This window comes from Panthera uncia (assembly GCF_023721935.1).
Source record: "Panthera uncia isolate 11264 chromosome C1 unlocalized genomic scaffold, Puncia_PCG_1.0 HiC_scaffold_4, whole genome shotgun sequence".
NCBI lineage: Eukaryota > Metazoa > Chordata > Mammalia > Carnivora > Felidae > Panthera > Panthera uncia.
The window spans coordinates 98389381-98403776 of NW_026057585.1; the positions used below are offsets into that span (position 1 = coordinate 98389381).

General features: G+C 57.3%; 1 protein-coding gene across 2 annotated transcripts in view; it reads left to right on the forward strand.

The window, feature by feature from the left end:
* The window catches only part of GPR157 (G protein-coupled receptor 157), a 19547-nt gene extending 5484 nt beyond the window's left edge, over window positions 1-14063 (forward strand). Inside the window, exons 2-5 of one of the 2 annotated variants that reach the window (XM_049618845.1) lie at window positions 7504-7717; window positions 10146-10340; window positions 10823-11066; window positions 12143-14063. In XM_049618845.1, coding sequence (XP_049474802.1) covers window positions 7504-7717; window positions 10146-10340; window positions 10823-11038 — 625 coding nt within the window. In that variant the 3' untranslated portion in view covers window positions 11039-11066; window positions 12143-14063. Of the gene's footprint in view, window positions 1-7503; window positions 7718-10145; window positions 10341-10822 lie in introns of both variants that reach the window. The other variant, XM_049618844.1, reaches the window with a different exon arrangement.
* The last annotated feature ends 333 nt before the right edge of the window (window positions 14064-14396 follow it).

Here is a 14396-nt window from a genome sequence, read left to right on the forward strand (position 1 = left end):
GGGGGGGGCAGTTCTCTTCTGGTCAGATAAGCCAGGTTGGCCAGAAACCATCCCGGTCCCTGGGGATCACTCACGCCCTGCCTTCCGAAAGCAGTTGTCCGCTCCGGTCCCCCCGCACGGGGTGGTGGGCTCCTTCAGGGTCAGTGAACTGTCCCCTGCACCTGTGTGCCCAGGCGCCACTGTGCCAGCTGTCCCTGTGTATCCTGTGACCACTGGAGGAAGGTGGGAGGGGTGGAGGGGTGGGGCGGGGAGGGGCACCTCATTTCACCAAGTCAGAAGGAAGGGTCCTGGCCGCCTCAAGCAGTCTTAGGGTTTCTTCTGGCGTCACTGAGGTGGGAGAGGATGGGGGCACGTGGCCCCGCCCACTCCAGAGGTTGCTTGGGGGTTCTGGAGGAAGAGTCTACGGCACCCACCGCAAGTTCACCATCGAGATCCCTGCCGTGAGGGGAGGGGAGCCTGGGTGGCTCAGTGGGTTAAGCTTGATTTCGGTTTAGGTTACGATCTCAGGGTTCGTGGCTCGGAGCCCCACTTCAGGGTCTGTGCTTGGGATTCTTTCTCTCCCCCTCTCTCTACCCCTCCCTGGCTCGAGCTCAAAATGAACAAATAAACTTAAAAATAAAAATAAAAAGGCCCATGCTGTGGGGAGCGGGAAGTTCTAATGTAGACAAAAGGGGAAACAGGGGCCACAAAGGGGAAGATCCTCTGAGCTCTCTGGTGGGAAGCTAGCTCACCGTGGGGCCCAGAGATGAGGCCCCAGGCAGGTGCGTCTGAGTGAGGGGCGCAGGTAGCAGCTGCATGAACAGCACCCCGTGTCGGCCAGTGCTCCCCAAAATAACAAGAATTGGGCTGGCTTTACCTGTTCCCCCTAAAAAGTCTTCAGAGGGCACTGCTGCCTCGTGAGGTCTCTGCACAGCGTTTCGTGTTCACGGGATACTGGGCGCAGCACCAGAGGCTGCCCTTGACCTTCCTGCCCGGGCAAGGTCAGACTCTGCCCGTCCTTCCCCGGCGTCCAGTCAGCCAGGACCCGGACGGCCAGGAGAGTGGCTCCGAGCGTGGCAGCGTGGCTCCCTGATGCCCACCGGCCCCGGGGCTGCAGAGGTGTGCCCAGGTGTGTGTGCTTCAGAGTCCCTTTGGACAGACACCCCACTCCCTTCTGCGGCCAGAGCTGCGGAGCGACCTCATGGTGGCCTGGGCAGTGGCCGGCTCCCTGCGCTTCTCCCACGACCCACCCCTCTGCCCCACACTCAGCAATAAGTGCCCATTGTTCCCGGGAAGAAACCTCTAGGCGGCCACGGGCCTTGTGACTCCTTTCACCAGGCCCGGCTCCTTGCAGCTGCGCCTCCCTCCGGGCCTGGCTCTGTCCTGCCACCAAGTGCTTTCTAAATCGGCACATTGTTGCCCGATAGTTTTGTTCTCAAGGCAGTTTTTGAGTTAACGGTCAAGGCCTTCCGTGGGCCACACGGCACGTAGACCAGGCACTGGGAAAGGCTCCTGTTTCTTTCCCAGCAGGGGCCAACCCCCTTGCAGAAAGATCTGTGGGAAGAGTGAGGTTTGGGGTGGGGGCAGATGACTGAGCAGACCTTTCAGGCGGCGGGTGGAAGGTTCTCCCCATCTGTGTGCTAAAGTAGAACTGTCCCTGCCCCTGCAGGTGTCCCCCCCCCCCCCATGACTCCAGTGGGAGAGGTTTCAGAGACCATTTAACAGAAGATCCGCATGTGGGCAGAGCTGGGGACTCCCAAGGGAAACCCAGAGCATCACTGTCCTAGGGACGGGCCACCCCTGCTCACGGTCATCTGACACATGCCAGGGAATGCAGGTGTTAGGGATGGCTTACTCACCACCCGGCTCATCCTGTGGTGCCCCCGGTTCTGCTCCTCTGGAGGAGACTGAAAAGCAAGAGGATGCCAAGTTCCAAGGAGGAGCTAAGCTCTTGGTAGATCTGAATGGCTTTTTGTCTGTTCACCCCTCCCCTAAGCTTACCGAGGGCCCCCCACCAGCTCTGTCCGACCGGATGTGGTGGGGTCCCCAGGAGCTGGCACGTGTCTCTCCTGCAGAGTTTGTAGAAAGCCTCTCTGGGGCGCCTGGGTGGCTCAGTCAGTTAAGCCTCCGACTTCGACTCAGGGCATGATCTCGGTGTTCGCGAGTTCGAGCCCCGCGTCAGGCTCTGTGCTGACATCTCAGAGCCTGGAGCCTGCTTTGCGTTCTGTGTGTGTGTGTGTGTGTGTGTGTGTCTGTATCTCAGTCTCTTCTAAGGACAGCAGTCGTTCTGGATTAGGGCCCACCTTACAGACCATTCTAACTTAATCACCTCTCTAAAGACCCCCATCTCCAACTACGGTCACATCCTGAGCTACTGGGGTTAGGACGTCAACATATGAATTTTGAGGGGGACGCAACTCAGCCCTTAACAGCCTCCGAGGGAGAATGAGTCCGACTTGGAGTCTGGCCTTGGTTTCCAGGTGAACACGAGTGAGGGGGTGTGGGCACCTCTCGAAGAACCTCTAGGTTACCCCTCCAAGTGAGGGACTCTGCTCAGCGTGTGGTCTTCGGGCTCCCTCCATCTACGTGCCCCCAGCCCTGCTTCTCAGAGTCACAGGTTTGGAGACAAAGGGCCTTATCAGTCACCTGCTTTAATCCTGTCCCTCTCCAGACACCTTTCATAGCCTCCCCTGCATGTGGGTCAGTCCAGCCCTCAGTTTGGGGATCGAGCAAGACGCCTTGCCCTTTCCTCCAGCCTCCTGACCCCATCTCCTAGGTCAGGTCCTAGCCGGACCTCATCAGGGGTCTTTAAACATCTGAGGATGGCCCAAGGAAGGCCCAGCATCTCCTGACGTGCCTGGCTTAACCATCTCAGATTTAGAATGCGGGTCTCAAGTGTCCACACGGAGGCAGGAGAGTTCCCCGGCGGTTCTGATCTGCCCCATCTGAGCACCAGGGTGATCCCTCTGACCACATGAGTTTTTAGGTCATAATCAACTACAGCCCTTGGTCTTTTTCACGTGCTGCTATTCAGCTATATTTTACTTGTCCTGATTTTGTTAATGTTTTGGTTGATGGCTTCTTTGGGGGGAGGGAAAAGAAAAAACTGTGGCACGGTACCTGCCAGTACACCCTTCTGGAAAGCAGGGATCATGTCGCGCATGTCTTTGTGGAATGCCTTCCGGATTCATGGCGCCTACAACTCCGGCTGGTCACCTGGCCAGAGAATGGCTCGGCTTATCCGAGGTTGCCCAAAATACTGACTGTCTTCTCACTCTACAGGTTAAGAACACAGGGCGTCTTGCAGCTTCTTATCCGTTTTTATCCTCTGTCCAGTGGTTGTCCTGAGCCAGCCGGAGAGACCCCAGTCGTTAAATTTTAGGGCATTTTATGAGCTGATTGTTAAATACAGCCATTAGCAAAAAGTAAAGTATGTAAACTTAGAGTAAGTTACTTTAAAAAGAGTAACCAAAATGCCAAGAATTACATCTTAATGATTTTACTCTTATCCGTACACTTGAGGTGATTTACAACTATTGTCTCTGTGCAGGGGGAATACTGTTGGGCATGCTGCACATCTGTTCCCTACCACGTATTGGCGGCTTGAAATTAGCCACAGTGGGGATGTTTACACCGTGGAAAATGGCAGCCCCTCCAGATCAGGGGCTGGTTTATTGTTTTGTCGATTGCGAAGAGCAGAGGTCAGCAGCCTTTCCCTGTGAAGAACCAGCTAGTAGGTCTTTTCCGCCTTATCTCAGTCGCACCTCTCCAACTCCTGCTCTCTCTGTGGCCTGAGAGCAGCCATACACATGTACACAAGCGAGTGTAAATGAGGCTGTCTTGCAATAAAACTTTATTTAAAAAAAAACAGACCTCGGGCCATAGTTTGCTGGATCTAGACTTACGGGAACGGAGAAGATGTTAGTGAAGATTACACTTACGAAGTGTTCCTTGTGAGGACTTCAGCAGAGATAGTAACCCCGCTGGGGCAGGCAGGAAGCCGGGTATTTAAGAGGGCGAGAAGAGGCGTTCCCGCACTGGTCTTGTCTCTTAGGTTTCCCTTTTTACGTTCATCTTATTCGGGAAGGGAAATGAAAACACAACCAACTTCACATCATGAGACTACTTTCATTTGGCAACTGCAACCACAGGGTGTCGGCACAGACCAACAAATGCGTTTTGTGAGACTCAGTTGGCTCTTTAGAAGTCACAACAAGGAGGACTGTGTCGTCTATATTACTTACAGATCGTGTGCTTCACACGTTTGGTGTCAGTTACATTAATGAGACACATATGTACATGCATTCCTAACACACACACACACACACACACACACACAAATACACTCTTTGCGGAGAGCCGGTTGTTAAACATCACCAGCATGCCAGCCCATACCCATAAATTACAAGTCGGGCAGAACCTGCTTTGTGGGTTACTAGGCTCTCCCTCCCACCCACTCTATTCCCACCCTTCCCTCACGTTACCTCTTCTTCCCGGCTCCCCCTTAAATACCTCCCCAAACAGCTTCTGCCCGTCTGTGCTTATGTTCAAATAGTGACTCTGATTGATCAACCCACGTTCCTAGGATGTATTTTGGATAATGTTTATTTATTTTCGAGAGAGAGAGACAGAAAGCGTGCATGTAAGGGAGGGGCAGAGAGAGGGGGAGACAGAAGATCCAAAGCGGGCTCCACGCTGACAGCAGAACTCCAACCCACCGACCGTGAGATCATGACCTGATTCACCAACTGAGCCACCCTGGCGCCCCGAGCAACCCACGTTCTCAACCCTTGAAAGCCCTCTACCTGTTTGGTCTTCTCTCTGGCCCTTTCCCAACACAAACTTAGCTCCAGGTGCAACCCAGGATACACAGGATATACAAACCCATCACTTCGTAGCTTTCCTATGACAAGTCACAGAGCAGGGTCCGTCTCCGTGTGGGGCCCAGGTCTCCTGTGAGCGCCGTCAGGATGCTGACAGAGGAGGAGTCCCTGCTGACTGAGCGGTTCCTTCTTCCTGCCCTGTGCTCTCCCTTCCTTCCAGCCTGGGGGCACCCCTCCGCTAGGAGGAACCCCGTAAACTATAAAGTGGTCGAAACACAAATAACTTCAGGATTGCAGTTTAGTACTTTATAAAGCCTCTTATTTCCTTTTCAATGACAATCATGTCCTTGCAATGAATAGTTAAGGAGTAAATTGGGGAAAGCTGTCTCAGTCACTTGGCTCAAACTCCATTCATTCATTCATTCATTCATTCAGCAGGTCCTTGTTTAGCCCCTACCAGGTGCCGGGAGCTGTTCTAGATGCTGGAAAGAGCCCTGCACCTGCCCTCATGGAGCTCATAGCTGTGACATATGTTGTCCCGGGCCCCAGGATGGCATGAGCTTTGGTTTTGTAGGGTAACCCTTTATTACGACACAACAGTTTGACGCTAATATATATCAGCTAAACAGATGACTAACTGACAGAACAGGCATTTAAAATGGACAGACTCCCGGGGCTAACTTGGTACCTTTCTCATAACCCTTTAATTTCTGTGGGGGTTTTTGGCCCTTCTGTGCCTTGGTGACCTCAAGAAAGACAGGCTGCGTCCCGCCTCCCCTCCTGCCGTTGGGCGAGCAGAGGCCGGGGTGCAGAGGTACAGTGACGCTATCCTCCTGCTCCTGTCTGGGCCCCCCCAGAGGCCAGGGTGGGGACAGGGGCAGGTTGAACAGGCACCTCTGTTCTGAAAGTGCCCCACGCCGAGTCCTTCCCAGGTCCGGGAGTTGGCTTCCTCCCTTCTGTTCCACCCTAGCCCCCGCAGCATTTAGAGACTCTGATTGACCCCAGAACTTCTCAGTTTGGCAAGACTAATGCACAGCCTCGGTCTCATCATTATTCCACAACTTTCTCTCAAAAAGAGCCGCTGCTGGCTGGCTCAGCCAGAAGAGCATGCAGCTCCTGACCTCGGGGTCGTGAGTTCGAGCCCCACATTGAGTGGAGAGATTACTTATAATAGTAAATAAATAAAAAGATAAATAAAATTAAAAAGAGCTGCTGTTGCTCTCAAAATATAACCGATTTCCGGGGCACCTGGGTGGCTCAGTGGGTTAAGTGTCCAACTTCAGCTCAGGTCATGATCTCGAGGTTCATGGGGTTGAGTCCCATGTCAGGCTCTGTGCTGACAGCTCAGAGCCTGGAGCCTGCTTCGGATCCTCTGCCCCCTCTCTCTGTCCTTCCTCTGCACTCACTCTCTCTCTCTCTCTCTCTCTCAAAATAAATAAACTTCATATATACCTATGTAACTTCGTATATACATATATATGTATATATAACCGATTTCTGAACTAAGCATTTTACTGAAGACCGTGTCCTGTTTACGTAGTGCTTGTCCTTCAGTGACTGACCTGGGACACGGGCCCGTGTGTACTATTCCAGGGGGCAGAAACTGCGTGGGCCTCCCACATTCCTGGCACCTGCACCATAGGCCGGAATCCTGGGCCGTCAGTCATGACCCAGGACAGCGGTCAGATACTCTGACACACTTACCCACTCCTGTGTGCCAGGCACACGCCAATCTTTACTGGCGATCTCATAATGACCTACTCGGTCCCAGGCCCGGTTCTCAACCCCACTTGGTGGGGAAAGACACTGATGTGTTGAGGCCGAGTGGGGGCAGGGCCAACTTGGACCCAGCCTGTGGCGTCACAGCCCAGGCTCCTAACCACCCCTCGTGCCACCATGAAGCTTCTGGGTGTCTCCCTGGCCCGTTTCAAATGTTTTGCCAGCAGACTGGTGCGGGGACACCAGGAAGCACCCTGGGGCCTGGCCCTCATCCTGCTGGGTTGCCATCAGGGTGAGCTCCCAAAATGTCAGCCCCGTGCTTCTGTGAGAGGGGGTCCCTGCCCCAGGTTTTATGCTTTAGGGGGCCCCCTTTTCCAGGGATACCCCCTTCTCTTGGAGCAAGGAGGCCTCTGGGCCATAGACATGTGTCCACCCAAAGCCCTTGTTTCCCCTTCTAGAAACGGCTGCAGGTGCACGGGGCCCTGGAACCCTCTGCTCGGGCAACCCAAGCTGCCCGTGTGTGCAAGGGACCAAGGGGGGCCTGGCTGTTTATGGGGTGTGTGGGCGAGCCATGGGCACATGGGCCGGTGTCTGTGTGCTGCCATGCAGGCCCCTTGGGGGCAGGAAGGAGCTGCCCTCCCCACACCGCAGCGTTCTCGTGCCCGTCTGCAAGGAGCCCAGCAATTCTGAATCAGAACCCGGCCTCCGAGGGAGGTGGGGGTGGTGTCTATCCAGGCAGGAAGCCGGGACATCCCTGTGTCCTATTACCCGAGCTCCGTGACATTCGGGTGGGCCTGGCAGGGCTTGGGAGGAGGGGGGCCGGGGTGGGGGATTCGAGGATTCCTGCCCGCCTCTCTGCTGTGAGGTGCAGGGTTTGGAGAGCACCGATCTGTCCGCGGAGCGTCCGCTCGCTTCGCCCCTGCCGGCTTTGCCGGGAGCGGGGCCTGACCTCGCAGCGTCCCCTTTGTCCCTTGTTCCTCAGCTGGGGGGTCCCACTGGCCATCACCGTGGCAGCTGTCGCTCTGAAGAAGATCGGCTATGATGCCTCGGACGTGTCGGTCGGCTGGTGCTGGATCGACTTGGACGCAGAGGACCGCGTCCTGTGGATGTTGCTGACCGGGAAGCTGTGGGAGATGCTGGCCTACGTCACGCTGCCCGTGCTTTACCTCCTCATCAGGAAGCACATAAACAGGGCGGTAGGTACCTGCGGCCCCCCCAGCCCCCCAGCCCAGACCTCCCTGTGGCCACTGTGCCCGGCAGCCCGGTGCTGGGCTCGGCCACCTCGGGGACAAGCCGGGATGGTGCATCGTGGGCCGAATGGTTGGCTAATCACGCGGCCCTGGCAGGAGCGGGTCCTGTCACTCCTCCGTTGTGGATGAGGAAACGGAGACTGGCAGAGGCCGAGGGGCTCCCCAGACTCGCGCAGACCCTGAGGCCAGAGCCACGGTGCGTGGAGTCCGGGAGCGGAGGCGAGCGCCCCCGCCTGTGTTCGGCGCGTAGGCCTCTGCTGCCCCCTCCTGGCAGGCCGCCGGGGTTGCTCCACCTCCAAGAGCGTTGAACTGCTCGGGGAGCGGGCGAACTTGGACGCCCCTGGAAGAGGAGGGCGTGGAATTTCGTAACCGGCGACACAGACGCCTCACCGCGTTAGCTGTGGTCGTTAAAAGCGTGTCATAAATGGGGGGCTCTTCGGGGTCTCGGGAGCTCAGAGAGCACGAGCTGCGCTGGCCGGAAATTCAGGCAAGAAAGCTGTTCCTCCCACGAAGTGGCCAAATGGTTCCTGGTCCTGCCGGCTCTGCGGGCGTGCAGTACGGGCGTCCTGCCGGCGGAGGCGCTGCGGGGCGGGTGGCGGTGGGGCCGCACGGGGACGCGACGGGGACCGAGCGCCACCAGTTCGCGGAGCCGAGCGGGGCGTCCGAGCTCGGGCCGGGGCTGCTGCGGCCGCCGGGGGCGGGGCCTTCTTTTCGCCCCTGTGTCGGGCTGGACCTGCAGGGACCGTGTCCCCGGTCCGGTCTCCCGGCGTCCTGTGACTCGGCAGCCGTTTCCCAGCTCGTAGGGGGCTCCCCGCGGCTCCCACCGGCGACTTCGGAGTCTAGACTTCGGGCTGTCTTTTTACGCAGAAATGTCACTGCCGCCCACCTCCCTAACAGCCTCTTCTGGCGCCGCTGGGGCTGCCAACCGACTGGTCTGAAATCTGTCTCCTCGCTGGTCTCCTGGCGGTCCGGGACTCCCTTCTTGGCTCCTTTTTACCATGGGAAGGTTCTGGGCTCCCTGATGAAGCCTCCCAGGCCGCCCCTGTGGAGCTGCCCTTCTGTGTGTCTGTCTTCTTCCTTGACCTCCCCCCGCCCCCAACCCACCCTGGTGGGAGACCTGGTGCGGTGCCTTCGAGCACCCCACGGGAGAAGGGGTTCTCTCTTACAATTCTGCAAGTGTTTCCAGAAAACGGGAAGACTAGCCAGCGGGGAGGTGTATGGGCTGTTGTCTGCCTCCAGCTAGGAAGCTTTGCAAGGGAGAGGACAGCCACCCTGCTCCCCCAGGCTCCCCAGGTCCTGGAAGGGCCCCCGCTACTCCCCTACCCCCCAGGCTGCCTGGGTTCTGGAAGGGCCAGCCTGCTCCCCCAGGCTCCCTGGGTTCTAGAGGGCTGCTGCTGTCGCCCCAGGGGAGGAAGGGAGGAAGCAGGTGCCCCGAGCAGGTGAGGTGCAGCAGCTTGGGTGCTCAGAGGTGCCAAGACGTGTGGCTTCTCCCCTCCCCTGGGCTTTCAGGGTCCCGGACACAGGGCCAGGCTCAAAAACACATCTTTGTTATGAGGAGCTTCATCTCTTTTTAGAAGTTCAGCTGCAATCTGGAAATGGAGCCTCCCCGTCCTCTCACTGAAGGGTGTTCCCAGGAATCGGGAAGCCAAAAGCCTGTGCCCGCTCACCTTTCCTTTCTCCCCCAGCTTTGGGTGGAGCCCCCTCCTTCACAGGCCTTTGCAGCCTGGGTGGGCTTGCAATCTGGAGGGGAGGACAGGACCATCATCAGCAACAGGCCTGATAAACAAGGATGAATGGCGTCTAGGAAGGAGGATGGCAAGAGCTACGAAAAAACAGGCGAAAATAAAGAGCTGACTATGGGGACAGCACAACCCGGGAAATGCCTTTGCACTTTAAAAGCCGTTGTCAGGATAGACCTCCTCCAGGGGGCGACATTGAGCAAACACTTGAAGAGGGTGGGTGGGGGGATGGAGGAAACAGCTAGTGCAGAGGCCCTGCGGCCAGGGTGTGCCTGGTGTAAGTTTGGGGAATAACCAGGAGGCCTGAGTGGCTGGAGGGAACCAGGGGAAAGCTAGGTCAGAGCTAGGCCTTGTCAGGAACGTATGAAGCGGGGAGACCTTTAAGTGGCGGACCGGCTGAACCTGACTTAGGTGTTCAAGGAACTGTGCTGTGCCAAGAACAAGACTGCGCTGGGAGGAGGGGGGGGTGGAGAGGGTGATGGAGGAAGACCGGTAAGAGGGAGTCGCAAGTACCCGGAGAGGCGGTGATGGTGCTTGGACCAGGCTGCCTCTGGCAGTGGCAGTGGACAGAACGTCCGGATTCTGATGTCTTTTGAGCCTGGCTCACGCCTGTTCTCTGTGTCCCCCCAACACAGCACGAGGCGCTCTCGGAGTACCGGCCCATCCTCTCCGAGGAGCACAGGCTTCGGCGCCACGCCTCGGCGGCCGACAAGAAGCTGGTCCTCATTCCGCTCATCTTCATTTGCCTCCGGGTCTGGAGCACCGTGCGATTCGTCCTGACCCTCTGTGGCTCCCCGGCGGTGCAGTCGCCAGTGCTGGTCGTCCTGCACGTACGCAGGCCTGCCCTCCCCGGTCCTGGGTCCTGACTGCTCTGGCGCTGGGTCCCGTGCCCCTCGCCCCCCCCCCCCCCCTCCGCCCCTCCTCCAGCCGCAGAGCAGGTGCATCCCAGCGCACCAGCCAGCCCGGGGCTGGCAGGGATCTCGGATGCACGGTGCCTCCTCCCGCTGCCCGAGACAGGGCTAGCCTTGGTGAGAGAAGGTGGAAGGGCGGTGAGGTTGTCGTGCAGCCCAGGGGCATGAAGGTGCTCTCCCCTGTGGCCTAGGAGCAGCCCCGGCTGAGTTGACCGATCCTGTCCTTCTCAACCCAGAAGACCTGGGGATACAGGTCTGGGCCAGGCCTGCGCTCCAGACCCGCCTCGGGGGGTGGAGGACAGGGCTCTGGGGTCCGCAGCACCTCCCAGCCCCCTTGCGTGTGGGTTTAAGACCCCCCCCCCCTCCAGCCGCGGCACTCAGGCCTCTTTTCTCCCTGACAGGGGATCGGGAACACATTTCAGGGCGGTGCCAACTGCATCATGTTCGTCCTCTGCACCCACGCCGTCCGAACCCGGCTCTTCTCTGTCTGCTGCCGCTGCTGCCCTTCCCAGCCTTCCGCCCAGAGCCCGGCTGGCCCTCCCAAGCCTCCTGCGCCCTCCAAGACCGGCGAATCTCAGGGATCCAGACACACCCCAGATGAACTTCCAGTCACCTGAGCTGTTCCCTGCCCGGTTCCGTGCACAGGTGCTGCCTACCTGGGGACAGGTGGTTCCGGGAGTCCCCGCTGCAGGGCGTGCGGCCGGATGGCTGCGGAACTGTTAACCTTCTGCTTTTCAAGCTCTTGACGCCCGGTGGGGAGGGCAGCCAGCAAACTCAGCTCCTTCTACCTCCTAGAGCCTCCGGGGGCTCATCCCCACTCACGCCCGCCCGCCCGTGTCCTGCTGCGCTCGCTCGGAGGGGTACTCGTCTGCAGGAGGGTCGGCCGTGAGATTCAGGGCAGCCGGTGGCACGAGGTCACTTTCAGGTCGCCCCGCGGTCCAGCGGTCATCGGCCCCAGGACCGCGCACAGCACTGTTTACAGTTCGAGGGGCCCACGCCTGTGGGGAGGAGAGCACAGTGAGATGTGGATACCGTGCACTCATCCTAAATAAAATGGCAGGGGGTGTCAGAGATGCGTCCCCCACTTAGATGTCGTGAAGCGGATTTTTGGTTTATCGGGGGGCATTGAGATTTCCGGGAGAGCCCAGCTTTTTTTCGCAGAGAGCTTTGCTCGTCAGTGAAAGAGCCAGTTCCCTTTAAGCAGGTCGAAGGTTTCCCCGGGAGGTTTCCTGGTGACCACGTGAGCCCAACACAACGGCGCCGGGCGGCCGGTCTCCCTGGGGCCCCCCAGAACGTCTGTATGGGTTGCCAACCCTTGATGCAGATTGTGTCTGAATTTCAAGCACAGGCCGGAACCCAGACCCTCCCTTCACCGGTCACTTAAAATACAGGTTCCCTCGTCCAACGCAAGAGCTAGGACAGGGACAGGAAGAGGCCGTTGCAGAGAATCCCCGTGGATGCCCACTGCCCCTCCGGTCTGCCCTTGTGAACACTGAGATGGGGAGGGAGCCAGTTTATTCACTCCCTGCTTTAGTTTTTTATAGGAAAGGTGACCAGGGAGTCCGTGAATGATCCAAATACGAACTCCAACCTGAAGGGGAAGGTTTGGGGCGTTGGTTGGGGGAAGTGACACATGCATCACGGGAATGACGATTTACATTTAAGAGAAAAGGATTTCAAATAAGCGTCTGTGTCTCTCTCTATATTCACGGCTCTTCCAGGAACAATTTCCTCGCGTTTCAGGAAACAGTTTCTCTGTTAAGTCACAGAAATCACCGCAGGAGGCTTGCGGAGGGAAAGTGCCACTTTACCCCACACCTGTCCGTCCCCTGGGCTCCGTCAGAACTCGGCAAAACCGAAACGATCTTCTGAACCTGGAAAACGGTTCTGGATTAAAGCCAAAGCCTCATCATACTGTTGGTTCCTTTTTATTTTTTTTTTAAGTTTATTTATTTTGAGAGAGAGTGAGAGTGCGTGGGAGGGGCAGAGAGAGAGGGAGAGAGCCTGACATGGGGCTTGAACTCACGGACCGTGAGATCATAACCCGAGCCGAAATCAAGAGTTGGGCGACTCAGCCACCCAGGTGCTCTGTTGATTCCTATTTTATTCTGTTTTTAAAAAAATTTTTTTTTTAACGTTTATTTATTTTTGAGACAGAGAGAGACAGAGCACGAACGGGGGAGGGGCAGAGAGAGAGGGAGACACAGAATCTGAAACAGACTCCAGGCTCTGAGCTGTCAGCACAGAGCCCAACTCGGGGCTCGAACTCACGGACTGCGAGATCATGACCTGAGCCGAAGTCGGCCGCCCAACCGACTGAGCCACCCAGGCGCCCCTCCTAGTTTCTTCTTAAAAGCAAAATCCGTCACAGGAAGACAACGGGAAAAGAAGAGTTGTCGACAGAACTAGGTCCAAAATGCTTTTTTTTGGGTTTCCTTTTTTTTTTTTTTTTTTTAAAGAAAAGGTTTTCTTTATGAAAATCAGCAAGAGGCAGTCATCCCCTTAGGGACTAGAAGCCCCGGGCTGCCCTACAGAAAGCTACTTGTCAGGGGCGCGGTCTCCTTACAGAAGCGGCCAGTGTAAGAGGAATCCGGGGTTAAAGACGATACAGCAGGTCCTGGGCACATGGCTCATAAAGACCTTCACATTAGCTTCTAGAATGGAGCGTTCAGGAAGCTGCTTGCTGCAAAAAAGAAAATGGTTCCCAGCTGAGTTAGCGTGTGGGGCACGGTGGATGATGTGAGACTAAAACCTCGGAAGGGGGCCCAGAGTCCCGGGCCTAGACGGCAAGACTGGCTGTCCACCGCCCGGTGTGACTTCCACAGCACTGGCGAGACCTGGGTGTCCCCAGGCAGGCGACGGTCAGGAGAGGCCCGCAGAGGGAGTAGGGGCGCAGGAGAATCTCTGGGTGCCTGGGGCTGCCTCAAGTTCTCATTCCTCTTGTCTGATGCTGCTGCTGTGCTGTCTGCTTTTGCAAAACCCACCCACGGGTTACCCCTGGCTATTTCCACTTCAGTTTCCTCCACTGCCCGCCCCGTCTCTGCAGCAGGTGGATGTGTCACTGTAAGTGGTGGAGACCGCGTGGGCAGGGGACAGGCTTGTCCCAGGGGCCGGGTCAGGGGGTGACGGGATTCGGAACTGGATGGTGGTGGCCATGAGGTCGAGTCTTAGGACTGTGGGAGGGGCTCGGGCTTCTGATCGAGCAAGAGAGGCTTCGTTCGTCTTCCGCTTCGCTCAGGCCCCAGTGGGTTTCTTTCTCTCCCATCAGCCCTGCTCGTGTCCATCCGCCTACATCCCCCCGTCACGGATTCATAACAGTCTGGACAGGTGCTGCGGCCCCCTCAGCGGCTCCTCAGCCGGGAGCCCTCTCTTCTCAGGCACTTTCTGAACCTTGGTCTTTGAATCAGGTTCGCCAGGCACTTTCTGTTTGTTTTGTCATTTAATAAAGAGTATGATTTGGTCCTGGGCTGAGGGTGCAAACAGCTCTCGCTGTGTGCCCGACAGGAAGAAACGTTTTATACAAACGTCCTGTCCTGGCACAATGAGCGTGCTGTCTTTTGGCGGGTGCAAAACTGTAATGAAACCCTGGGCATCTTGGGTCGAAGCCAAAGTCTTGCTGTTTTTGATGAAATAAAGTAGCTATTTTTCTTTTGCGTGTTTGGTGAACTGACTGCCGGCGATGGGGGTTGGAGCGGTGGACACAGACTGGCCTGTGCTGTGGGGCGGCTCCAGAACCTTCTACGCGGCTGGGACCTGGAAACAACATCTGGGCCCTTCTCTGTGGGCAAATATAGTCAAGTGGTGGGGGGTGGGGGGGCACACCGTTGGCACAGCCAGCTTCTGAGTGTGCGTGCTAGGGTCTCGGGTGTATGGGGGGTGGGGGAATGGGGACTGTAGAATAGAGATTTCTGGCCCTGCCCCCTAGGAGACCAACAGGTCCAGGTTCCAAGGACTCACGCCTGGAGCTAAACTCTG